Source organism: Nuphar pumila, chromosome 11, assembly GCF_984573655.1.
Source record: "Nuphar pumila chromosome 11, dmNupPumi1.hap1.1, whole genome shotgun sequence".
Lineage (NCBI taxonomy): Eukaryota > Viridiplantae > Streptophyta > Magnoliopsida > Nymphaeales > Nymphaeaceae > Nuphar > Nuphar pumila.
Window position 1 is genome coordinate 38,948,741 of NC_143259.1, and position 25,654 is coordinate 38,974,394.

Here is a 25,654-nt window from a genome sequence, read left to right on the forward strand (position 1 = left end):
TACAAGAACCACTTGGGAGCAGCTCAAAGTAGCGGTTGGGCTGCTCCCAACGGTCATCAGCTCCAACAACTAGTTGGAGCTGCCCCACTAATATGAAAGAGCAAAACCAAGGTTGCCAAACTAGGAAGCGAAAGCAGGAAACGATACGGGAAGCGGAAGCGAGAAGCGAAGCATTTTAAAATTTATAGGAAGCGGGAAGCGAAGTATCAATTTAAAAGCAAAATATTTAAAAAAATAAAGCAATATGGTAATTGAATAGGAATCGAACAAGAAACAAATAAAAACTAAAATAAAATTGATGATTCTTATATTTCATGATTTTTTAGTAAAAGAATTAATTTTTTGTTAAAATCTAAGAATGATGGTTACTAATTTAAAGAAAGTACATGGAAGGTAAGTAAAAGCACGAGAGAAAATACATGAAAAACATGAAAAGAAACGTGAGAAAAGCATATAGGAAGCATAAACCATGTGTGTGGGAAGCATAGAAGAAGCGTGGGGGAATCGAGATTTTCATGATGTTTCGGAAGCGAGGAGTATCGCGCTTCCGAAGCGAGTTTCCGGGAAGAGAGCTTTCCACCTACCTAAGAAGCTTCTGGTAACTCTGAGCAAAACAAAGGCTAAAAAGTACAAAAAATAAAAAGACAAAAAAGGTTATAGTGAAAAGACTGAAATACCCTTGAGGGGTATTTCGGTTTACAAGAGCATATATATATATATATATATATATATATATATATATATATATATATATATATATATACATCGTAACAGGTGTGAGTGTGAATGCAGGTGAGGATGCAACACGGCAATTTCAAAAAGCTTGGGTGCAGAGCATATATATATAAAATCATAGCTGCAAGTTATATCCACTCAATCTGACCTTATAGATGTGATTAGCATGTCTTGTTTGCTAGGCATTGCACTATGGATCATTTTTCAATATAAAAATAAGATTTTATGAGTCATAAAATTTTGGTACATTATGAGCCATTGATTTTAAATCCCTTGGAAAACCAATTTATATTTTGCAATAAAATTATTTAACACCTGTTTTCTACTAAAGAAACTATATAGATCACATTCGCAAGGTTAAATTAAAAAAAAAAAAGTGAAAATTTTGTGAAAAAAAAGTTGGGCAAACATCATTCAAAAAAATTTGTTGACACAGGTGCTTCAGGGTACAGAAGCACCCATGTTATTGATGCAGCCTACGTCGGAGGAGGAGTGAAAACAGAGGCCCACCGTGAATCGGTGTGGCTGAATCTCTTTATTGATCTCAATAAGTTTCAATAAACAATGGGGAAAACAACTAACAGTAAAGAAATTAAGGAAAACAGGATGCAAGTAATAAGGAATAAGCAAAAGTGCAGAAAGAGAATGACGGCTGAAGTTTTCCAAACAGTCTACCCACGCAACCCTAGGAGTGGGCTTTTTAAAGGCTATTTACTGGATCCGGGTCGCGGGTCCAGGTTTGGATCTGAACCGCGATCCGGGTCAACTTCCATCTGTTTGTTGGTTCTGTGACGTGCGAACTCCACCACGCCTAGAGTAGGTGCGCAGGGGTACCTCCCTGCATCGCGGCTTCGTACCTGCAAGGGGGTCATACACGTGAAGACCCTCATCTGTCCTTTGTGGCGGATTGGGTGGCACGATGGGCCCAATCGGGTCCTGTCCTGCATCATTCTCCCCTGGTTGGGAAGAAGTCGGTTCTGACGACTTGTTGTTGCCACAGTAAGCATATAGACCAGCCACGTTGAAAATAGGGGAAATATGCCAATCATCGGGCAGCTCAAGGAGGTAGGCATTCGAACTCAATCGCTGAAGGATCCGAAAAGGGTCATACTTCTTAGGACTTAATTTGCTATAGGTGACTGCAGGAAAACGCTCTGGACGTAGATACACCCAGACGAGTTGACCGACCTGGAACTGGACATCACGACGACCCTGATCTACGAAAGCTTTGTAGGTCTCGTAGCTTTCGACAAGTTTGGCACGGACTTGTCTGTGAATGTCACACATATATTTGACAGCATCAAAAGCATCCGGAGCTGGAGCTAAAAGATCTGACACAGGGGCTAGGTCAACGACATAGGTGGGTGACCGACCATACACTACTTGGAATGGAGATTTACCAGTAGAACGGTTAATGGAATTATTATAGACGAACTCGGCTTGGGGCAATACGAGGTCCCAAGTTTTGACATTTTCCCCCACTAGGCTCCGTAACAAATTTCCTAAGGTGTGGTTCACAACTTCGGTTTGGCCATCGGTCTGGGGTGATACGCACTACTGAATTGAAGCTTTGTCTTCAACAGGGCCCATAACGATTTCCAAAAATGACTCATAAAACGCGTGTCACGATCAGAAGTGATTGTGTGGAGGAGACCATGGAAACGAGCAACGTCCTTGAAATAATAGGATGCGACTAAAGAGGCATCGGTGGTTCGCTTGCACGGGACAAAGATAGTCATTTTGGAGAACCGGTCAACGACGACTAAAATTGAATCAAAACGACGTGGTGTTCTGGGGAGGCTCACGATAAAATCCATGGAAACGTGCTCTCACGGCCGTTCAGGAATGGGTAACGGAGTATACAGACCACTATTCTGACGATGACCCTTGGACACTTGACACACATGACACCCTTGGATGAACTTGACAACATCTTTGCGCATTTTGGGCCAAAAGTATCATTCATCTAACAGAGCAAACGTCTTATCATGCCTGAAATGCCCTGCTAACCCTCCTTCATGTAATTCAGAAATCAACTGAAGCCTAAGGGAAAAGTCAGGCACACATAATTTGTTCCCACGGAAGAGGTACCCATTATGAATACTAAAACTTGATCGATGGTGCGATCTGAAGAGATGCACCCCTCCCAGACTTGTTGAAAATCCGGGTCCGTGGGATATAATTCTTTGCACTGTTCGAACCCAACGACCTGCACTGACATAGTCATCAGGAGGTTGTTCTTCCTGCTAAGAGCGTCAGCCACCTTGTTCAGGGTACCCGATTGATGACGAATCGAGAAGGTGTACTCTTGCAAGAAGCTGACCCACTTGGCATGACGAGCACTCGATTTCTTTTGACTATTCAGATACTTCAATGCCTCATGATCCGTGTACAAGACAAATTCCTTATAAATGAGATAATGTCTCCAATAACGAAGGGCTTGTACAACGGCATAAAACTCAACATCATAAGTGGAATACTGACACCTGGCATGCGTCAGCTTCTCACTAAAGAAGGCAACAGGTCTGTGATTCTGACTCAAGACTGCGCCAATTCCCACCTTGGAGGCGTCGCACTCGACCTCAAAGACAGCACTAAAATCAGGAAGGGCTAAGACAGGGGCACTGGTCATTTTTTCTTTGATGATCGTAAAGGCTTTTCCAGCCGCGGGCATCCAATGAAAGCTAGTACCCTTTAAGCACTCCGTGATGGGGGCCATGAGGGTGCTAAAATTTCTCACGAAACGTCGGTAAAAAGTGGCTAACCCATGGAAGCTACGAATCTCTCCTATAGTCTTTGGGGTAGGCCAATCGACAATCGCGAGGACTTTTGCAGGGTCGGCCTTGACTCCATCGAATGACACAATAAAACCTAAGAACACGACACTGGACGTCATAAACTCACACTTTTTTGCATTGGCATACAAATTTTCCTTCCTCAAAATTTCTAAGACTTGACGCAGGTGACTCAAATGATTGGACAATAACGAACTATAAATCAAAATATCGTCAAAGTAGACAACAACAAACTTCCCAATACACGGACGCAAGACTTGGGTCATCATGTTCATGAAGGTACTTGGGGCATTAGATAACCCAAACGGCATGACTAACCACTCGTACAATCCATCACGTGTCTTGAATGCCGTTTTCCACTCATCCCCTTCCCATATACGAATCTGGTGATACCCGCTTTTTAAATCTATTTTTGAGAAAATGGAGGCACCGGATAACATATCAAACATATCGTCCAAACGGGGAATGGGAAAACGGTATTTGACTGTGATGCGATTGATTGCACGACTATCCACACACATGCGCATGGACCCATCTTTCTTAGGAGTGAGTAAGGCGGGTACTGCACAAGGGCTAACACTCTCGCGAATGAAACCCTTTTGCAATAATTCCTGAACCTGTCTTAATAACTCGGTATGCTCGGAGGGGTTCATGCGATATGCGGGAAGGTTGGGTAGACTCGACCCTGACACAAAATCAATGGCATGCTGGACTACCCTTGTCGAAGGTAAACCATCAGGTAGGTCATCCGGCATAATGTCGCGAAACTCCTCTAGAAGAGGGGCAACGTCCGCGGGAATGGACACTGACGAACTCATCACGGGCTTGGCCACCAGGGCATAACAATAGCCATCTTCCTGACAATGATTCAAGAAGAGCCGGTACGAGAGGCCTGCAAGTCTGGGGACTCGCTCAGGTTTGTCCACGGTGGGAAAACTTGTCTCCTTGATAGGTAGAAGGACTATCTTATGGCCATTAAATATAAAAGAGTATGTGTTCTTCCGGCCATCGTGAGTTGTCTGGCGATCAAACTGCCAGGGACGCCCCAAAAGGATGTGACACGCGTGCATAGGGGCTACATCACACCACACCTCATCGTGGTAGCGTTCCCCCATGAAAAACCGGACTAGGCATCGCTGAGTGATGGGAACCTCGTTTCCTTTCTTGAACCAGACCATCTTATAGGGTTGGGATAACTTCTCGGTGTTGAGTTTCAAGGTAGAAACCACACTCTCAGATACCATGTTCTCGCATGCTCCGGTGTCAAATGATAACATCACAAGCGTGACCCTCACAGTTGCACCGGGTCCTAAAAATGTTATTCCTTAACCATTTCGATGGGGCTGGTTCTCGGGGTGTGGTCAACACATGACGGATGGACAACAAACTTTTGACGTTACCGTCGAACTCTATAACTTCCCTCGCACCCTCGTCTTCATCTAATGACTTGTTGCCACTATCACTCTCACTCGCAGATGCGGACTCAACAATTCCCTCAACAAGATGGGTGTTCTTGCTCACGGTAGGACACTTAGACGCGACATGCCCTAACTCCTGACATCTGAAACAACGAAGGGTCGACTCACTAGGTTTGGCTTTAGACCGGGTGTGGAAAGCTAGGCCTGACTGGTCAGGTTTGCTAAAGTCTGCTCTAGGCTTTGAATCACTAAGGGAGCTTGCTCCCCTGGTTGAGAAACCCGACTTAGGTCGACTGGTGGGTTCACTACGGGAAGTCCTATATTCTTGCCTCCTTTTCAGCTTGTCCTCGATATTCATGGCGTAACTGCTGGCCTGATCTAATGTCTCAACCGTGACACAACTAAAATCATCGGAGATAGCAGGACGGAGACCCGAAATGTACCTCGTGACCTGCTGGCGGGTTGTTTCCTCGATCTGCACACGTAGGGAAAGACGATGGAACTCCGCAGTGTACTCTGCTACAATTCAGGAGCCTTGGCGCAGGGTCAGGTATTCCTTGTAGGCTCGCTCGGCGTGATCCGAAGGCACAAATTTTGACTGCATCAATCTTTGCATTTCCTCCCACGACTGTACGCGTTCTAATCCCTGCCGCTCCCTCAATCGTTGTAGCTCCACCCACCATGTTTGTGCTAGGCCTCTCAATCGCGTAGACGCTAGTGAGACACGACGATGTTCAGCGACGGTGTGATAGTCGAAGAAGAACTGCACTGCATAAGACCAGTCGAAGAACTGCTCCGCATCGAATCGCCCCGCAAATTCCGGAAGATCCAGTTTCACCCCGTAAGTGGAGGAGTGTTCTGGTGCTCTCTGCTGCTGCGGCTCCACCATTCCTGCAGGATGCTCGTTCCAGAAGATGTCGTTGTCCCATACTGCTTCATTGTCCGTAGTGTGGTACTGCTCGCCGGGATGTTGGTGTTGTCGAACTCTCCCGATGAGGGGTCGGCGGTCAGGGCGCGCCGGTTCCTGCTGACATTGCCTCGGTCTGGCTTGCCCGTGGGTGGGCACCATCTGCGGTCGGTATTGGGGTACTGGGATGACTGGAAGTCCAAGGTAGGGTGGAGGGTTCTGATGGGGTTCGGGTTCCTGGCGGGTAGGGTTGGCATAATATGGTTGTGGGTTAGGAATATGGTGTTGGGTCGGGTGATGTAGTGGGTTCTGGGTCAGGGTCGGGTGATGTAGTGGGTTCTGGGTCAGGGTTGGGTGGACAGGTGGGTTTGGTTTTAGGTACAGGGTCTGGTGGTTCTCTTGATGGGTTGATTTGCCCGATGGGATATGGATCGGGCCCGCTCCTACACTACTAGTCGGACCCAGATATGGATGGGTTGGATCGAGGTTCGAGTTGTGGGGATAAGAGGCTTGGTTTGAACTTGATCCCTGATCCATAAGATTATGGGTCTGGTTTTGACCCGGCTCAAATCCAAACTGGAGCTCCGTCCGGGTCCGATATGGGTCTGGGTCGGTAGTGGGTCCATCATGGGGATAAAATTTAATGAGTTGGATCTGGTTTGAGACAGCCCGCGAACCGGACCCAACGGGGTAAGCCGGATGAAGGGGTTCTGGGTCCAGACCCGCTCCCTGAGACCCAACGGACGGTCCCAGCGACTCGAGCCCGGGCCCTGTAGTCATGAGGGCTGGACCGGACCCTCCTGGGTTCAATCCTATCAGCAGGGGCCCCCTGTTCCAGTGCGCGGGTACGCGGTCGCTAGGCCTCCGCGCGCTAAGTCAGGGGGGTAGCAGGCTGTCTCCCTGGGTCGGGTCGATAGAACAGGGCCCGATGAGATACCCAGAGAAACGCTAGGGCCCTGTCGTCCCGTCCCGGCCTATAGTGCCCCAAGTTGCCACGAGCTTAGGCCTACAGATGGGCCCAGCGTAATACTGGGGTCCCGATGATTCGGGCCGGCCTGCGACGTGGTTGCAGGGTGTTGGTACCCCAGAACCGGGACTGCAAATGGACCCAGTGGGACGCCGAGTCCCTGCAGGGTCGCCTGCGATGCAGCCACATTGGCTAGCTGCCTTGAGTTCGGTACCCCCACAGAATGAAAGTCACCCATCAAAACGCCCCGAGGCAGCTGGAAAGTACCCGGATTGGGGGTGTGCATCGGTGCCGTCGGGAGCGAAGGGATACGACTGTGCTGAAGTTGGTTCGGAGGACAGATTGAAGAAAGGTCGGGGTTCACGCCTGTCGCCGCGCCATCCACCAGATCTGCGCCTGCGACTATGGGTTGTGTCCTGGATGATTCAAGGGTCACCAGTCGTTCATCGAAGCCATCCATTCTTTTTGACAGACCGGTAATGTCCTTGCTCATCCGCAGCATGTTTTCTTGGATTTTTTTTAGCACATCCATCACACGCAGCATCGAATCTTCGCTGCAAGCCTCCTCACGTTCCTCGCCTCGTACCGGATCGGTCCCTGCTTCAAGAGCCATATCGCTGATGAAGGTGGGCGTCGGCTCTGATACCACTTTGATGCAGCCTACGTCGGAGGAGGAGTGAAAACAGAGGCCCACAGTGAATCGGTGTGGCTGAATCTCTTTATTAATCTCAATAAGTTTCAATAAACAATGAGGAAAACAACTAACAGTAAAGAAATTAAGGAAAACAGGATGCAAGTAATAAGGAATAAGCAAAAGTGCAAAAAGAGAATGACGGCTGAAGCTTTCAAAACAGTCTGCCCACGCAACCCTAGGAGTGGGCCTTTTAAAGGCTATTTACTGGACCCGGGTCGCGGGTCCAGGTTTGGATCTGAACCGTGATCCGGGTCAACTTCCATCTGTTTGCTGGTTTTGTGATGTGCGAACTCCACCACGCCTGGAGTAGGTGCGCAGGGGTACCTCCCTGCGTCGCGGCTCCGTACCTGCAAGGGGGTCATACACGTGAAGGCCCTCATCTGTCCTTTGTGGCGGATCGGGTGGCACGATGGGCCCAATCGGGTCCTGTCCTGCATCAGTTATATAGTTGTATTTACATCATCTCAAGTTTGAGGGGAGTGTTGAGAGATGTCACATGTGTATTGCTAGTAATTGTGCTACCCTCCATCTTTTGTACATATTATTATTATGGGGGTATTCTTGTACTTAGCCTTGAGGTGTTGTGGTCAACCATTTTTGTCTTTTTGTGAGTATTCATCTTAACCTTAGACATTCTTTGTTATGCCACATGTCAAACTCAACTACAGGAACTCTTTCTCACATTGATCTTACCATGGCCTTGCAAAAATGCCTCTTCAATAGAAAGATACTCGTACATCTCATAAACCACCTCTAGCTTGTATCCACTTCATCCATCTAACAGTTCGTACACATAAAAAACCACAATGAATGTTAACAATGTCACCAACTCTTATTACCCTCGATAAATATAAAAATTTGCTGATAGTGCTTATCTTGGATAATACCATGAAACATATTCTTATAAATATATAAAAATCATAAATGCATTTCCCAAGATTTTTAAAAGATCAGAAAATCTTATAAGAAAAGTGCATGTGCTCTAAAATTACAAAATCACCTTGGTCGTGCAATCTAAAATAAAGCACTACCATAGAATTTTGATATTGAATAAGGATAACAAGAGTTGCTGAACTTGTTGATGGCCACTATAAATAATGGTTGTTAACACCAACACAAACATCTCCCAAACACAGGCATATGTGAATGATGATACCCATTATGGTTTTGAACCATGATTGTATATTCACTTACCCTTCTTAGTTTGGGCGGATATAATTCAAAAATAAGACTAACCTTTTATGGCTCAGGAATAAGCCCAGATTCATATACCAGACCAATGTTGTCACAATCATTATCAAAAGATTCAGAGAATCTGCTGTTTCTGATTTTGAACTGAATCGGCCAATTTTTAACCAGCAGATGACACATCACAAAAACTATTTAAATACTATGGAATTTTATTTTAAACCATTTTTAAAAATATTTAAAAATAAGCCGAATCAGCTTGGTTTCGCATCAATTTCTGGCCTATATGATACGAGATTCGCGACGACATTGACAACATTGTATCAGACTTAACATTAAGAAATCAAAATAGTAAACAAGCTATACTTGGCACCTTTCAAGGTCCAAACCAGAAGTATAACCATATTCTGGTTTTTCTGAGACCTATATCACAAAATAACTGTCACCTATCACTCGCACGTATCAGATCTGCCTAAATTCAACTGAATATTTGTTTCCTTTTTGGGAGTTCAAAACATGAACAGTACCCAACTTCAGATCTTTCTAGGCCTACCATTTATTTGGGGGAATGATGGTCTATCATTTTCACATTAATCACTTCGCGAATGTTTCCCTAATATGTCACTGCAGCAACTTAAGCCAATAGATATGCATGGCTCTTACAATCCTTCTGAACCCATTTTAGTTACCACTTGAGACTTTTTCAAAACGATCCTTTAGAAAGTATTTCAGATATAATTTGTGAGAAAAAGCAGCAAGAATGTGTCTCAATAGCTAATCCATATCAAACATCAAACACTTTATACTACAGTTGAGACCCTTGAGGCCACCGCCAACCTCCAAAATTAACCTGTAGAAGAGAAATTAATAGGCACCCCAGCTAAACAAACATAAAAAGTAATCAGGTGCACTATAACTGAGAGCACTTTGAGAGAGCCAAAAGATATCATCCAAATCTGAAGACCAATCAAAATTTCAGTCTCATCACCCTGAGTGTTGCAATGAAACACGAACTCAGGTCCACTTCTGCTAGCTAAATGCATGTAGCTTGAAAAGTTGCAATATGATAAAAACATCAAAAAAAGAAATCAAATTTCACAAAGGGCATGAAAATATCAGCAAGTCTTCAACTTCAACAACTGGAGGACTACTGGTTGCAAGAAATATTAATGTAAACTGTTCCCTACTGGTTAACACGAATAACAAAAGAAAGTAAGCAGAAGATCTTACGTGTAAATCGTCTCAAGGAAGTGTCACCAGCAATAGATATTGGAGCTTGTCTTCTCTCTTGTCCTAATGAAAGAATTTCCTGCATTCTTTCAGGCCAATCTGAATTCAGTCTCCTAGCAAAATCTTCAACTTCCCTGCTTATACAAATATCAGAATTGTCAGAAGATGGAGAATGGTATAAAGAGAGCATTTCAAGTCAAATAAATAACAGAATAATAGAATTCATGACAACATTATTATAATTTTAAAAAAAAAACATACTATAACCTATGTCACATAGGTGCAGGTGTGAATGCAGCGATGTGGCACTTTAAAAAAACTTGGGTGTGGGGGTGTGGGAAGGGTATATATAATTATTTTTTTACGGTTTTAAGTTAACACTAATGAACTAAAAACAATTATCATATCATCAATTCATCATGTATAAATTCATGCAATAAATCAAATTAACAATCTACAATTGTTATTCCTCATCAATAAAAAATATCGCCATACTGGTGCGGATATATATATATATATATATATATATATATATATATATATATATATATATATATATATATATATATATATATATGTATCTGCGTATGTGTGTGAATTTATGTAATTATATATATAATATAGATAAAACTGGACTTGGTTAGGGTTAACAGAATCTACTTTTGGTCAGAAATGAACATCAACTTAGTTGTCATAGGTGCTAGGCAGAGCATAGGCGGTGAGAAACCTAAAAAGGCCTAGGGGGTACCCCAATTAAAAAAACATAATAAGAAACATGTATACAACATAAAATCAATCAACAATAAGCAATAGACAAATAATATGTCGTTGAACACTGTAAAGCAATTATATTACATAACCTTAACCTGCTCAAACAAATTAAGAATAAATTAACAACTTGAATAAACAAACCATACAACTAACAATGTAAATGAACAATACACAACAAATAAAATCATGTATACAAAAAAATTAACAATAGATATAATACAAGTAATAGAAAAACAATGTATTCTTCTTCTTCTTCTCAACAATAGACATAATACAAGCCATAGGCAAATAATATGTCTTCTCCTCCTCCTCCTCCTCCTCCTCCTCCTCCTCCTCCTCCTCCTCCTCCTTCTCCTTCTTCTTCTTCTTCTTCTTCTCCTTCTTCTCCTTCTCCTTCTCCTTCTCCTTTTCCTTCTCCTCCTGCTTCTTCTCCTTCTCCTTCTCCTTCTCCTTCTCCTTCTCCTGCTGCTGCTGCTGCTCCTTCTTCTTCTTCTTCTTCTCCTTCTTCTTCTCCTTCTTCTTCTCCTTCTTCTCCTTCTCCTTCTTCTTCTTCTTCTTCTTCTCCTTCTTCTCCTTCTCCTTCTCCTTCTCCTTCTTCTTCTTCTTCTTCTCCTTCTTCTTCTTCTCCTTCTCCTTCTTCTTCTTCTTCTTCTTCTTCTTCTCCTTCTTGTAATATCAAAAAAAAAAAAAATTTGGTTTGGGCCGGATCCGGATCCGACCCGGACCCGACCCGGGCCACCGCCCCTCGCTGTCATTAAAAGACAGCGAGGCAGGCGGGAGGAGGGTTACGAAACCCCCCTCACCGCCACTCGCTCTCTGTCTCTCCGTTTCCCTCTCTCGCTCGTCCACGGTCACCGACGCCGGCGACCCCCGACAGCCGCCGCCACCGACATCGGCGACCCCCCCCCCTTTTCCTTCCGGCGAGCTCCTCTTCGGCGAGTTCCTCCGAAAACCCCCTGGTACGCCATCGCTTCTTCTTTCTCCCTTTTTTCCCTCTCTGTCTCTTCTCTCTCTCTCCCTCATTTCTCTGTGTGGCCACGGGAGGGGTCAAACCCCCTCCCTTTGCCCCCTTTTAGCAGGGGAGGGGCACGACACCCCTCCCTGCTCTCCGTTTCGGTAGGGGAGGGGCCGAGCCCCTCCTCCCTGTTTTTTTTGTTACGGCAGGGGAGGGGCCGAGCCCCTCCTCCTTGCCCCTTTTTATTGTACCAGCAGGGGCCATCGGCCCCTGCCTTTTTATTATGCCAGCAGGGGCCGATGGCCCTTGCCTTTTGTTATGCCAGCAGGGGCCATCGGCCCCTGCCTTTTTATTATGCCAGCAGGGGCCGATGGCCCTTGCCTTTTGTTATGCCAGCAGGGGCCATCGGCCCCTGCCTTTTGTTTGTGCCAGCAGGGGCCCATGGCCCCTGCCTTTTTAGTTTGTCAGCAGGGGCCATCGGCCCCTGCCTTTTTATTATGCCAGCAGGGGCCGATGGCCCTTGCCTTTTGTTATGCCAGCAGGGGCCGATGGCCCCTGCCTTTTTGTTGCCAGCAGGGGCCGATGGCCCCCTGCCCTTTGTGCGCAAGCCGATACCCTTGGCCGACAAGCCCGGGGAATCTTTGGAAGCTATATCGTGATGGGGACAGATCATTACAATTGTTGGTCTCCAACGAGGAATTCCTAGTAGCGTGAGTCGTCTGTTCGCATTTGACTACACCCCTCTTTTGGCAGCTAGAGTCTTTTGATCCTGCCCCATCTTCTTTTCGAGTCAATTGGGACGGTTGGCCCCAACCCTATGTATCGGAAAAGTCGAGTCTTTGCCTTGCTTTTGCTTTTGTCAGAGTTTGCTTGTTAATATCGCATATTTGCAGCTACGACGGATCCCACTCGCGCTCTGCGACCCGAGCCGTCAATCGTGTACGTCCGCAGACGTCAGCAAGCTCGTAACCCTCCAAGGTAGGGGAAAATTGCACGGAAGACTTGGATATTTGAATTAAGTTCAATTGAACTAAAAGCGACCATTGAATATATATATATATATATATATATATATATATATATATATATATATATATATATGTATATATTTATACGAGTATCCACTTCACTCAAGGATGCGGTTTCGCAAATCCTTGCCCTTTACCTTGCCGTCGCGCTCTGCGCCTAGCCTCTTGCTTTTGCATACGTGTTGGTATTGCCTGGCTGTTGCAGATGACGTGCAGGTTCTTGCTCTTTGCGGATGCCTTAAGGGCATCCTCGTGGAGGATGCAAGGAGCATTTACCACTCTCCCTCTTGCGACAAGAGTTTAGTCGGGAGCGAGCGAACTTCTTAGCGGGTGTTCTGTTGAGAAACCCGTATCTCGTCTATCGAGGCCGGTATCGAGTCATGCGAGACATGTAGATACCCCGATAGCGGATGTGATTCGAGATAATCACATGCATCATGTTGGCACAAGGTACTGTTGTTTCAAAAGATAGAGTAAAGTTGATAAACTTTACATCTTTGTGAAACACTCCTGTTGAGGCTTCTATTGAGGAGCTATACCCCCTTTATCGTAGAGTACTTATAGTCGTGCACGACACGTCTAGTACTGCGATGATCGGATGAGACGGTCGTGCGACCTCGAACAACGCTAAATGCAAACTGTTGTAATCACATAAATGGCCTCACATTCGCCTTCACAGGCAAGATGCTCGAGTGGTTTAAAGACCACAGCATAGAATGGGTCGTTAGTTAAGCAACCCCTAACGCACCCGTTCGCTTCTGGTTGTCTGTCAAGGGAGAGGACAGATCGGTACAAAAACTCCAATGGACAGGTTGTTAACAACCACCCCACGGGCAAAGATCCGGCCTCCCCAGTCATTGGAGTTAGGGGAAAGGGGCTACAATAGTTAGCTTAACACTTCTGCAGAAGTTGGATGCATCCGTGGCACTGCTTTTCAGCCTCTGGGGAATCCTCTCTCGGCTAAAGCCGTCCCCTTTGGAGCGGACTCAACTAGCTATTCGGGTTATTGAAAATACATAGAATAATAGACGCCCGAACTAGTCTCAGTTGTTTCTATGTTTTGCCTGCGCGTACCCGCAGGCCAGTAATATCGGAACATAAAGTCTGTTCACTTTGGTTGCTGGGCCGTGAGATTCGTTGCACTACTGATTCGCTGCACTACTGATTCGTTGTACTACTGATTCGTTGTACTACTGATTCGCTGCACTACTGATTCGCTGCACTACTGACTCGCTTGCACTACTGATTCGCTGCACTACTGATTCGTTGCACTACTGATTCGCTGCACTACTGATTCGTTGCACTACTGACTCGCTTGCACCACCGACTTGCTTGCACTACTGATTCGTTGCACTACTTATTCACTTGCACTACGTATTCGCTTGCACTACTTACGCGTTTGCACTGGTTATCTGCATGCATTGCTCACATGTTTAACTGCATATTTGCTTTAAACTGTGTAACTTACTGAATTAAATTACATAATTCAGATCCTTGTAGTCTCTCTTGTGCGCCTACTAGTTTTTCGTGAAACTAACCCATTCTATGGGTACAGGTGATGATTAGGTACACCACAGGCGATGGCGCGATGGCTAGATGGCTCCAAGACGTTCTTCTTCCTGCTCTTAGCTCGCGTCCTGTTGTTTGGGGTTTTGTAACGGATTTTCCTTGGGAGATCCTAATTTTGTACTATTTGGAGAACTTCTTAAATGAAAGTGGCTTTTCCAAGTGTCCGCAAGTAGCATGTGTTGTGCGTTTTGGTTCTTTTAGCTAACGCGCTCAAAGTTGTCAGCTTGCCTTTCTGAAATTAATAAAAGTATAGTCTTCCGCTGATTTCGTAAATCATCTCTGAGATGAAGAGATTCCTTTTTAGTCTCTTGTCTTTTTTTTTTCGAAAGGTTTGCAAGCTTGAAATTTTGGGGTGTTACAACTTGGTATCAGAGCTAAGGGAAGCAAGGATTCTTGACCATTGGGCATCCGCATCGCACTGTGAGTATACTTTTCCTCTTGCTTAGTAGGTGCTCAAGGCATTGTTAAGTTAAGTGGCTTGACGTGTTTTGTGTGTATACCAGCATTGTTGGGGTTTCATAAACTACTCATGTTAAACATGAATAGTACTTATGTTTTTGCTTGTTTTGAGTTTCCTAAAATTTCTAATTATGGGTATTCCTTGTTTACTCCAAGGATGGCAAGGAACTCGAACGAAGGGTCTGCTGACGAATGGTCAGATCAGCGGGGATTCGTGATGGATTCCCTGGGTTCCCTGGCAGCGGCTATGCGAGACCAAATTCGTTCCCAAAGGGAACCAGCGCCCGTTCCTGAGCCGATCCCGCATACCGCAGTGACGTATGAGAAATTTCTGAAGCTTGACCCCCCGACCTTCGACGGCAAGCCGGACCCAGATATGGCTGATAACTGGGTGAAGGAGGTAGAACGAGTGTACGAGGTCTTGTCAGTACCCGATGACAAGAAGACGCTTTTCGGGACCTTCAGGCTGAAGGGGAATGCCCGCAGTTGGTGGGACATGGCGCGGGGTGTGCAGTTTTCGGGAATTTCGCCCATTCCTTGGGAAGCTTTCAGGAAGGCTTTCTTGGAGAACTACTTCCCACCTCACGCAAGGGAGAAGAAGAAGGTGGAGTTCTTGGAGCTCTGCCAGGGCAATTCGAGTTTGACGGATTACATCGCCAAATTCCAGAGTTTGGAACCCTACTGCCCTAACCTGTTCGCGGATGATCGCGAGCGAGCAGGAAAGTTTGTTCGGGGGCTGAAGGAGGGACTCATGCATCGGGTCCTAACGAGCATGCCCTCGACCTTCTCTGCGGCAGTTGCTGCCGCTACCGTTCTGAGTGAAGCATGGGAGCGCACTAAGAGTGCTCAGGGCAGGAGGCCACCCGCTACGGGTGGTGAGCCGAAGACACCTTCCGGCGACTCAGGCAAACGACCGTTCCTTCCTGTAAAGAGCGAAGGAGGAAGGAAACGATATCCTCCTTCGAAGCGTCAACGGCCACAGGGCAATCCTCCAGCCAGGCAGCAGGCTGGCAGCGTATGCCCCAGATGCCAGCGATCTCACTTTGGGCAGGCGTGCCCGCTCGACACAGGCGGATGCCTGTATTGTGGCAAGATGGGCCACTACGTCCGTGATTGCCGCAAAAAGGCGGCTGATGATTCCAGGCAGACCAGCGGAGCACCTTTGCTCCCTCGGCCGCCACTGCCGCAACAGCAGTATCAGTCGCCACCACCACAGACGAGCGGTCAAAAGAGGGCGCCGGGACGTGTCTACTCAGCCAAGGCTGAGCAGTTGACCAAGGGCGACCTAGTGCAAGGTACCCTTTTTGTCGCTAACCAAGCGGCCTTTGTGCTTTTTGATTGTGGTGCCACACACTCTTTTATTTCGGTAAATTTTGCCGAGTGTTTGCACATACCTGTAAAACCCTTGCATAATACTCTTGAAGTGTATAACCCGATTGGGAAAAATACCATTTGTGCGGCCTACGTACCAGAGTTGGACGTAGTCTTAGCAGATCGGCATTTACCGGCTTGTGCTATCCTGCTAGTGATGACAGAATTTGACGTCATCCTAGGCATGGATTGGCTGCACAAGTATCATGCCAAGATTTTCTGCCGAGATAGTAGGATTGTTTTATCTCCACCAGGAATGCCCAAGATGGAATTCAAGATCCTGAAACCCGTTCGGGTGAGCAAGTTGATTTCGTCGTTGAAGGCGCAGAGCTACCTGAGGAAGGGATGCACTGCCTTTTTGGTCAGTGTCATCCAGTCCGGGCCGACGCAAGTCCCGATGGGAGACTTGGAGATTGTTCGAGATTTCCCAGACGTCTTCCCGGAGGAACTGCCAGGCCTTCCTCCACCTCGCGAGGTGCAGTTCAGCATCGAGTTGCTGCCGGGTACTGCGCCAATTTCTAAGGCTCCATATCGGATGGCGCCAGCCGAGCTCGCAGAGCTCAAGAAGCAGTTGCAGGAGTTGATGGATCAGGGATTCATTCGCCCCAGTGTCTCGCCCTGGGGAGCTCCCGTCTTGTTCGTGAAAAAGAAGGACGGATCATTGCGGTTGTGCATCGATTATCGGATGCTTAACCAGGCGACAATAAAGAATAAGTACCCGTTGCCGCGCATCGAGGATCTGTTCGATCAGTTGCAGAGGGCCAGGATCTTCTCAAAGATCGACCTTAGATCTGGGTACCATCAACTCAGAATTAAGGGAGATGATATCTCCAAGACGGCCTTCCGGACCAGGTATGGGCATTACGAATTTACGGTTATGCCCTTTGGACTCACTAACGCTCCTGCAGCGTTCATGGATCTCATGAATAGGGTGTTCAAACCCTTTTTGGACACCTTCGTGATCGTGTTCATCGACGACATCTTGGTGTATTCAGATAGCTGGGAGCAACATCGTGAGCACTTGAGAGTTATTCTCGAAACCTTGCGAAAGGAGCGGTTGTTCGCTAAGTACTCTAAGTGCGAGTTTTGGCTCGAGGAGATCATGTTTTTGGGACATGTCATCTCCAAGGAAGGTGTGTCCGTGGATCCAGCGAAAGTTGAGGCTGTACTCAGTTGGCAGCAACCGAGGAATGTTCGTGACATTCGGAGTTTTCTTGGATTAGCTGGGTATTACCGAAGTTTTATCCAGGACTTTTCTAAGATCTCTCTACCCTTGACGCAGCTCCTGAAGAAAGAAGCTAGGTTCGTGTGGGACGACATGTGTGAGAGCAGTTTTCAGAGGTTAAAGGAACGTCTTACGACTGCTCCCATTTTGGCCTTACCTTCGGGTCAAGGCGGCTTCGTGATTTACACAGACGCTTCCGGGACAGGTTTGGGTTGCGTCTTAATGCAGAACGATAGAGTGATCGCCTATGCATCGCGCCAACTTAAAATACATGAGAAGAATTACCCGACTCATGATTTGGAGTTAGCAGCGGTAGTCTTCGCATTGAAGATATGGCGGCACTATTTGTATGGGGAGCGGTTCGAGGCTTTTACAGATCATAAGAGCCTAAAATTTTTGTTCTCGCAGAAGGAGCTGAATATGAGGTAGCGACGTTGGCTGGAATTCCTCAAGGATTACGACTTTACCTTGTCCTACCACCCAGGAAAAGCGAACGTTGTGGCCGACGCTCTGAGCCGCAAGTCTCCCAGCGTTTCCGTAAATTTGTTGTTTGCGGGGTGGAAGCTGGTCGAGGATCTGATATCGTGGGAACCGTTTGTGGTCACTCCAGTTTCGATCAGTCTTTCCAGCATGGTAGCTCAGCCTGAGCTATTGTCAAAGATCTTTGTCAGTCAGAAGATCGATGCGCAGTATGACAAGCTGAAGGCTCTAGCGCAGCGGGCCGATACCCCCTTCCGACTGAGTGAGGAAGGAGGTGTATGGCGTAAGGATCGTCTCTGGGTGCCAGAAGATCCTTTTTTGAGAGATGAGATTCTCACTGAGGCCCACAAGTCCAAGTACACGATCCACCCGGGCGGCACAAAGATGTTCAAAGAGTTGCAGCGCAGATATTGGTGGAACGGAATGAAGCGGGACGTAGCCGAGTACGTTTCGAAGTGCTTGACTTGCCAACAGGTTAAGATCGAGCACCAACGACCAGGCGGAGTGGTGCAGCAAATGGAGATTCCACAATGGAAGTGGGAGGACATCACGATGGACTTCATCGTCGGTTTGCCGAGGACGCGGAGGAAACACGATGCGATTTGGGTGATCGTGGATCGACTCACTAAATCGGCGCATTTCCTCCCTATACGGCTCAGTCAGTCACTGGATAGCTTGGCAGACCTCTATGTCAGGGAGATTGTGAGATTGCACGGTGTTCCTGTGTCAATCATCTCCGATCGTGACCCGAGGTTCACCTCCAGGTTTTGGGGGCAGCTGCAGTTGGCCTTGGGCACAAAGCTAAAATTCAGCACTGCCTTCCACCCTCAGACTGATGGACAATCTGAACGCACGATTCAGACTTTGGAAGACATGCTGCGAGCGTGCATGTTGGACTGGAGGGGAGAATGGGACTCTCATACTGGGTTGGCAGAATTCGCGTACAATAATAGTTACCATGCCAGTATCGGTATGGCCCCTTACGAAGCCTTGTACGGGAAGCCTTGTCGATCACCCGTTTACTGGGATGAGGTTGGTGAACGGATGCTAGATTCACCTATAGTGCTACAGCACTATACTCAGCAAGTGCAGATGATCAGGGAACGTCTGCGTACCGCGCAAAGTCGACAGAAGTGTTACGCCGATCGTCGACGTAGAGAGCTCGTGTTCTCAACAGGAGATATGGTTTTTGTTAAGGTATCTCCTACCAAGAGCGTCTTCCGGTTCGGGAAAAAGGGAAAGCTGAGTCCGCGATTCGTCGGACCTTTTGAGATCCTGGATCGGATCGGCGAGGCGGCTTACCGCGTTGCGCTGCCTCCTCAGTACGCTCAGATTCACAACGTCTTTCACGTATCCATGCTGAGAAGATATGTTCACGACCCATCGCACATCATTCATTATGATGATGTGGATATCCATAAGGACTTGACGTTCGAGGAAAGACCAGTAGCAATCGTTGATCGTCGAGACCAAGTGCTCAGATCGAAGACGATTTCTCTTGTAAAAGTACGTTGGCAACACCATGGAATTAGTGAATGTACATGGGAGCTTGAGTCGGATATCAGGGATAAATACCCCGACTTGTATTTTGACCAATTTATGCTATAGAAATTTCGCGGACGAAATTATTTTAAGGAGGGTAGGATGTAATATCAAAAAAAAAAAAAAATTGGTTTGGGCCGGATCCGGATCCGACCCGGACCCGACCCGGGCCACCGCCCCTCGCTGTCATTAAAAGACAGCGAGGCAGGCGGGAGGAGGGTTACGAAACCCCCCTCACCGCCACTCGCTCTCTGTCTCTCCGTTTCCCTCTCTCGCTCGTCCACGGTCACCGACGCCGGCGACCCCCGACAGCCGCCGCCACCGACATCGGCGACCCCCCCCCCCTTTTCCTTCCGGCGAGCTCCTCTTCGGCGAGTTCCTCCGAAAACCCCCTGGTACGCCATCGCTTCTTCTTTCTCCCTTTTTTCCCTCTCCGTCTCTTCTCTCTCTCTCCCTCATTTCTCTGTGTGGCCACGGGAGGGGTCAAACCCCCTCCCTTTGCCCCCTTTTAGCAGGGGAGGGGCACGACACCCCTCCCTGCTCTCCGTTTCGGTAGGGGAGGGGCCGAGCCCCTCCTCCCTGTTTTTTTTGTTACGGCAGGGGAGGGGCCGAGCCCCTCCTCCTTGCCCCTTTTTATTGTACCAGCAGGGGCCATCGGCCCCTGCCTTTTTATTATGCCAGCAGGGGCCATCGGCCCCTGCCTTTTTATTATGCCAGCAGGGGCCATCGGCCCCTGCCTTTTTATTATGCCAGCAGGGGCCGATGGCCCTTGCCTTTTGTTATGCCAGCAGGGGCCATCGGCCCCTGCCTTTTGTTTGTGCCAGCAGGGGCCCATGGCCCCTGCCTTTTTAGTTTGTCAGCAGGGGCCATCGGCCCCTGCCTTTTTATTATGCCAGCAGGGGCCGATGGCCCTTGCCTTTTGTTATGCCAGCAGGGGCCATCGGCCCCTGCCTTTTGTTTGTGCCAGCAGGGGCCCATGGCCCCTGCCTTTTTAGTTTGTCAGCAGGGGCCATCGGCCCCTGCCTTTTTATTATGCCAGCAGGGGCCGATGGCCCTTGCCTTTTGTTATGCCAGCAGGGGCCGATGGCCCCTGCCTTTTTGTTGCCAGCAGGGGCCGATGGCCCCCTGCCCTTTGTGCGCAAGCCGATACCCTTGGCCGACAAGCCCGGGGAATCTTTGGAAGCTATATCGTGATGGGGACAGATCATTACAATTGTTGGTCTCCAACGAGGAATTCCTAGTAGCGTGAGTCGTCTGTTCGCATTTGACTACACCCCTCTTTTGGCAGCTAGAGTCTTTTGATCCTGCCCCATCTTCTTTTCGAGTCAATTGGGACGGTTGGCCCCAACCCTATGTATCGGAAAAGTCGAGTCTTTGCCTTGCTTTTGCTTTTGTCAGAGTTTGCTTGTTAATATCGCATATTTGCAGCTACGACGGATCCCACTCGCGCTCTGCGACCCGAGCCGTCAATCGTGTACGTCCGCAGACGTCAGCAAGCTCGTAACCCTCCAAGGTAGGGGAAAATTGCACGGAAGACTTGGATATTTGAATTAAGTTCAATTGAACTAAAAGCGACCATTGAATATATATATATATATATATATATATATATATATATATATATATATATATGTATATATATATATATATATATATATATATGTATATATTTATACGAGTATCCACTTCACTCAAGGATGCGGTTTCGCAAATCCTTGCCCTTTATCTTGCCGTCGCGCTCTGCGCCTAGCCTCTTGCTTTTGCATACGTGTTGGTATTGCCTGGCTGTTGCAGATGACGTGCAGGTTCTTGCTCTTTGCGGATGCCTTAAGGGCATCCTCGTGGAGGATGCAAGGAGCATTTACCACTCTCCCTCTTGCGACAAGAGTTTAGTCGGGAGCGAGCGAACTTCTTAGCGGGTGTTCTGTTGAGAAACCCGTATCTCGTCTATCGAGGCCGGTATCGAGTCATGCGAGACATGTAGATACCCCGATAGCGGATATGATTCGAGATAATCACATGCATCATGTTGGCACAAGGTACTGTTGTTTCAAAAGATAGAGTAAAGTTGATAAACTTTACATCTTTGTGAAACACTCCTGTTGAGGCTTCTATTGAGGAGCTATACCCCCTTTATCGTAGAGTACTTATAGTCGTGCACGACACGTCTAGTACTGCGATGATCGGATGAGACGGTCGTGCGACCTCGAACAACGCTAAATGCAAACTGTTGTAATCACATAAATGGCCTCACATTCGCCTTCACAGGCAAGATGCTCGAGTGGTTTAAAGACCACAGCATAGAATGGGTCGTTAGTTAAGCAACCCCTAACGCACCCGTTCGCTTCTGGTTGTCTGTCAAGGGAGAGGACAGATCGGTACAAAAACTCCAATGGACAGGTTGTTAACAACCACCCCACGGGCAAAGATCCGGCCTCCCCAGTCATTGGAGTTAGGGGAAAGGGGCTACAATAGTTAGCTTAACACTTCTGCAGAAGTTGGATGCATCCGTGGCACTGCTTTTCAGCCTCTGGGGAATCCTCTCTCGGCTAAAGCCGTCCCCTTTGGAGCGGACTCAACTAGCTATTCGGGTTATTGAAAATACATAGAATAATAGACGCCCGAACTAGTCTCAGTTGTTTCTATGTTTTGCCTGCGCGTACCCGCAGGCCAGTAATATCGGAACATAAAGTCTGTTCACTTTGGTTGCTGGGCCGTGAGATTCGTTGCACTACTGATTCGCTGCACTACTGATTCGTTGTACTACTGATTCGTTGTACTACTGATTCGCTGCACTACTGATTCGCTGCACTACTGACTCGCTTGCACTACTGATTCGCTGCACTACTGATTCGTTGCACTACTGATTCGCTGCACTACTGATTCGTTGCACTACTGACTCGCTTGCACCACCGACTTGCTTGCACTACTGATTCGTTGCACTACTTATTCACTTGCACTACGTATTCGCTTGCACTACTTACGCGTTTGCACTGGTTATCTGCATGCATTGCTCACATGTTTAACTGCATATTTGCTTTAAACTGTGTAACTTACTGAATTAAATTACATAATTCAGATCCTTGTAGTCTCTCTTGTGCGCCTACTAGTTTTTCGTGAAACTAACCCATTCTATGGGTACAGGTGATGATTAGGTACACCACAGGCGATGGCGCGATGGCTAGATGGCTCCAAGACGTTCTTCTTCCTGCTCTTAGCTCGCGTCCTGTTGTTTGGGGTTTTGTAACGGATTTTCCTTGGGAGATCCTAATTTTGTACTATTTGGAGAACTTCTTAAATGAAAGTGGCTTTTCCAAGTGTCCGCAAGTAGCATGTGTTGTGCGTTTTGGTTCTTTTAGCTAACGCGCTCAAAGTTGTCAGCTTGCCTTTCTGAAATTAATAAAAGTATAGTCTTCCGCTGATTTCGTAAATCATCTCTGAGATGAAGAGATTCCTTTTTAGTCTCTTGTCTTTTTTTTTTTCGAAAGGTTTGCAAGCTTGAAATTTTGGGGTGTTACACTTCTTCTCCTTCTTCTTCTCCTTCTCCTTCTCCTTCTCCTTCTCCTTCTTCTCCTTCTCCTTCTCCTTCTCCTTCTCCTTCTCCTGCTGCTCCTCCTTCTCCTTCTTCTCCTTCTCCTTCTTCTCCTTCTCCTTCTCCTTCTTCTTCTTCTCCTTCTCCTTCTTCTTCTTCTTCTTCTTCTTCTTATCCTTCTCCTTCTTCTTCTTCTCCTTCTTCTTCTTCTCCTTCTCCTTCTCCTTCTTCTTCTTCTCCTTCTCCTTCTTCTTCTTCTCCTTCTTCTTCTCCTTCTTCTTCTCCTTCTTCTCCTTCTCCTTCTCCTTCTCCTTCTCCTTCTCCTTCTTCTTCTTCTTAACAAATGATGTCTTCAAAAAGAAAGCCTAGGAGGTCCCAGCCGAGGTGGCACCTAGGCGACTTAGTCAGTAATATAGGGCCCCACCGCCCAAACCCAGTCGCCCAGGCGGTGGGGCTGAGCCTAGGTCACCTTTGACAAGTAAGGACCTCAGTGTGATTGACTTCACCTGACACAAAGGAAGTTGTGCCCAAGTGTCGCACCCGCATGGGTGCGGGAGAGACGCAGGTGCAGTGCCCTGTTAGAAGAGTTAATGTTACATAGGCTATAACAAAGAAAATGAGGTTGAGCCAAATAAGCATCCAATTCTACTTGAACTGATGCAGTGCACATCTTTGTTGTTTCAAGTAACGAAGCATCTCAGATCAACTTACTTGAGCGAATAATGCCAAGCTGTGACACTTATAAAGAAAGCATAAGCCAGAGATGCCACCAGGTTGCCTTCACCACGGAATATCCATACCTATAGCCATCTCCCACATTTATTGATTGCAACCTCCAGCCGGGAACAGCTATTCCTCTACTGATTGCAACCTCCAGCCGGGCCCAAAAAAAAGTGAGATGTTTGGTTAATTTGTGGTAGCAGGTGGCAACCCGATTGTTGCATATTATTTGCTTAAACAGTCTGAATTTGCAAACTAACCAAGCATAAGACTTGTACTTGATTCATACTTCATATTTCTTGAAAACAAGATTGGTTTAGTATGAACCACACAGGAATTGTTACATATGGAACTTATCCAATGTTCTAACAGAATAATATAATCTGATTCCCTCCAAGTGAGGCTGCAACTTGATAGGCCTAACTGGTTCCATGTCACATGCATTTTATGAACTTGTTATCAGTTAGAACCCTCCTACGTGCAATTCACCACAAGCAGAGGCATGTGAAAGCTAAGGCTCTTGTCTTGACAAGAGCCACAAGGAAAAGGTTAGATAAGGTGGCTGCAGTGAACTCCCTTCCCTTTGCCGTGATCTAACCAAAACCTATTGAATGATGATACTTCTCCACATACAATTCAAAACTTCAAAGACCAAGTTAGCCCTCCATGATGAGTTAGGCTAATGCTATGTCACAGGGATTCGGCCAACCAAGTGCAGCACCCGCGTCGACGCGACACGAACGCACCCAGGGTCATTTATGTCCAACTTTTGGACTTTAAAAAAAATGCCCGATGAAATGGGCTGAGGGGGGAGGATTAGGGCAATTTTTTTTTGCTCTAATCCTCCCGACCTCTCCTCCTGAAGTCGACGCGGCCGCCGACCTCTCCTCCCGACCCCGATGACGACCTCTCCTCCTGAAGCCGGCGAAGGGTATCCTCAGGTACGTACATCACTATATCCTCTCTCTCGTTCCATCTCTCTGACTCCTTGTTCCTCTCTCTCACTCACTCTATCTCTCTGTCTCTCACTATCGCTCTCTCTTCTCTTGCTTTTTCTATCTCTCGAACTCTCACTCACTCTCTCTATCTCTCCATCTCTCTTCTCTCGCTCAATCTCACTCCCTCTGTCTCTGTCTCTCTTCTCTCGCTTTTTCTGTATCTCGAACTCTCACACACTCTCTCTTCTCTCGCTCTCTTTGTCTCTCCATCTCTCTTCTCTCGCTCTCTCTCACTCACTCTCACACTCGCTCTCTCCATCTCTCACTTACTCTCACTCTCGCTCTCTCCATCTCTTTGTCTCTCGAACTTTCTCCCTCAGTCCCTCTCTCTCCATCTCTCGCTCGCTCTGTCTCTCACTCTCACTTCACAACCTGTCAACTTTGGTCTGATTGAGATAGAGCTTTCATAGTTTCTTGTTCAAATTTGAGATTTTTATGGTTTTGATCAAATTGGTTCTTTTGAAATGTAACAAACACATTTATTTAAAATTCAGATTTTCTGGTTTTACTTGTTGGATAAGAGTTGCAATGCATTATGTGGTGAACTTAATAGATCTTGGTTAACAAAGACAATTTTTATTGTCTGTTTAGTTAATTTTCAAATTTCAATTGTATTACTGAAATTTAAATTTCTATCTGGCCTAACATGTGCAGTTCTCATATATATATATATATATATATATATATATATATATATATATATATATATCGTATTCCTTTAAAACTCATATTTCGAAATCCTTTAAAAAGAAAGCATAGGTGTTGGTGCTTTTCCTAAATGATTTAGGAAACAAAGAGATGGAACAAGAGAGAGAGAGAGAGACAGAGGAACATGCATACTATCGGATTTAGGCTAAATCTGAACATGCATGTATTGTAGATGCATTTATCATGGCTTGTTGCTAGAAAGTATGCTTTGATATCGAATTAATTCAACCAAAATATTTGATTTTTTATGACAAAGTTTTGCTGCAATATAGACTGTTAATTTTAATTGGATCTCTTTATAAACCCATTTAAACATAAAACTAAAGATACCTAATTTAATGCATGTTAAGTGAAAAAATATG

The 25,654-nt window shown here is 46.5% G+C and overlaps 1 protein-coding gene across 3 annotated transcripts in view; it reads right to left on the reverse strand.

The window, feature by feature from the left end:
* The window catches only part of LOC149822285 (SKP1-like protein 21), a 128,574-nt gene that overhangs the window by 43,416 nt on the left and 59,504 nt on the right, over positions 1 to 25,654 (reverse strand). For 2 of the 3 annotated variants that reach the window (XM_089980969.1, XM_089980970.1), the window contains exon 9: positions 5,555 to 10,068. In XM_089980969.1, coding sequence (XP_089837095.1) covers positions 9,888 to 10,068 — 181 coding nt within the window. In that variant the 3' untranslated portion in view covers positions 5,555 to 9,887. Of the gene's footprint in view, positions 1 to 5,554; positions 10,069 to 25,654 lie in introns of those variants that run through there. The other variant, XM_089980971.1, reaches the window with a different exon arrangement.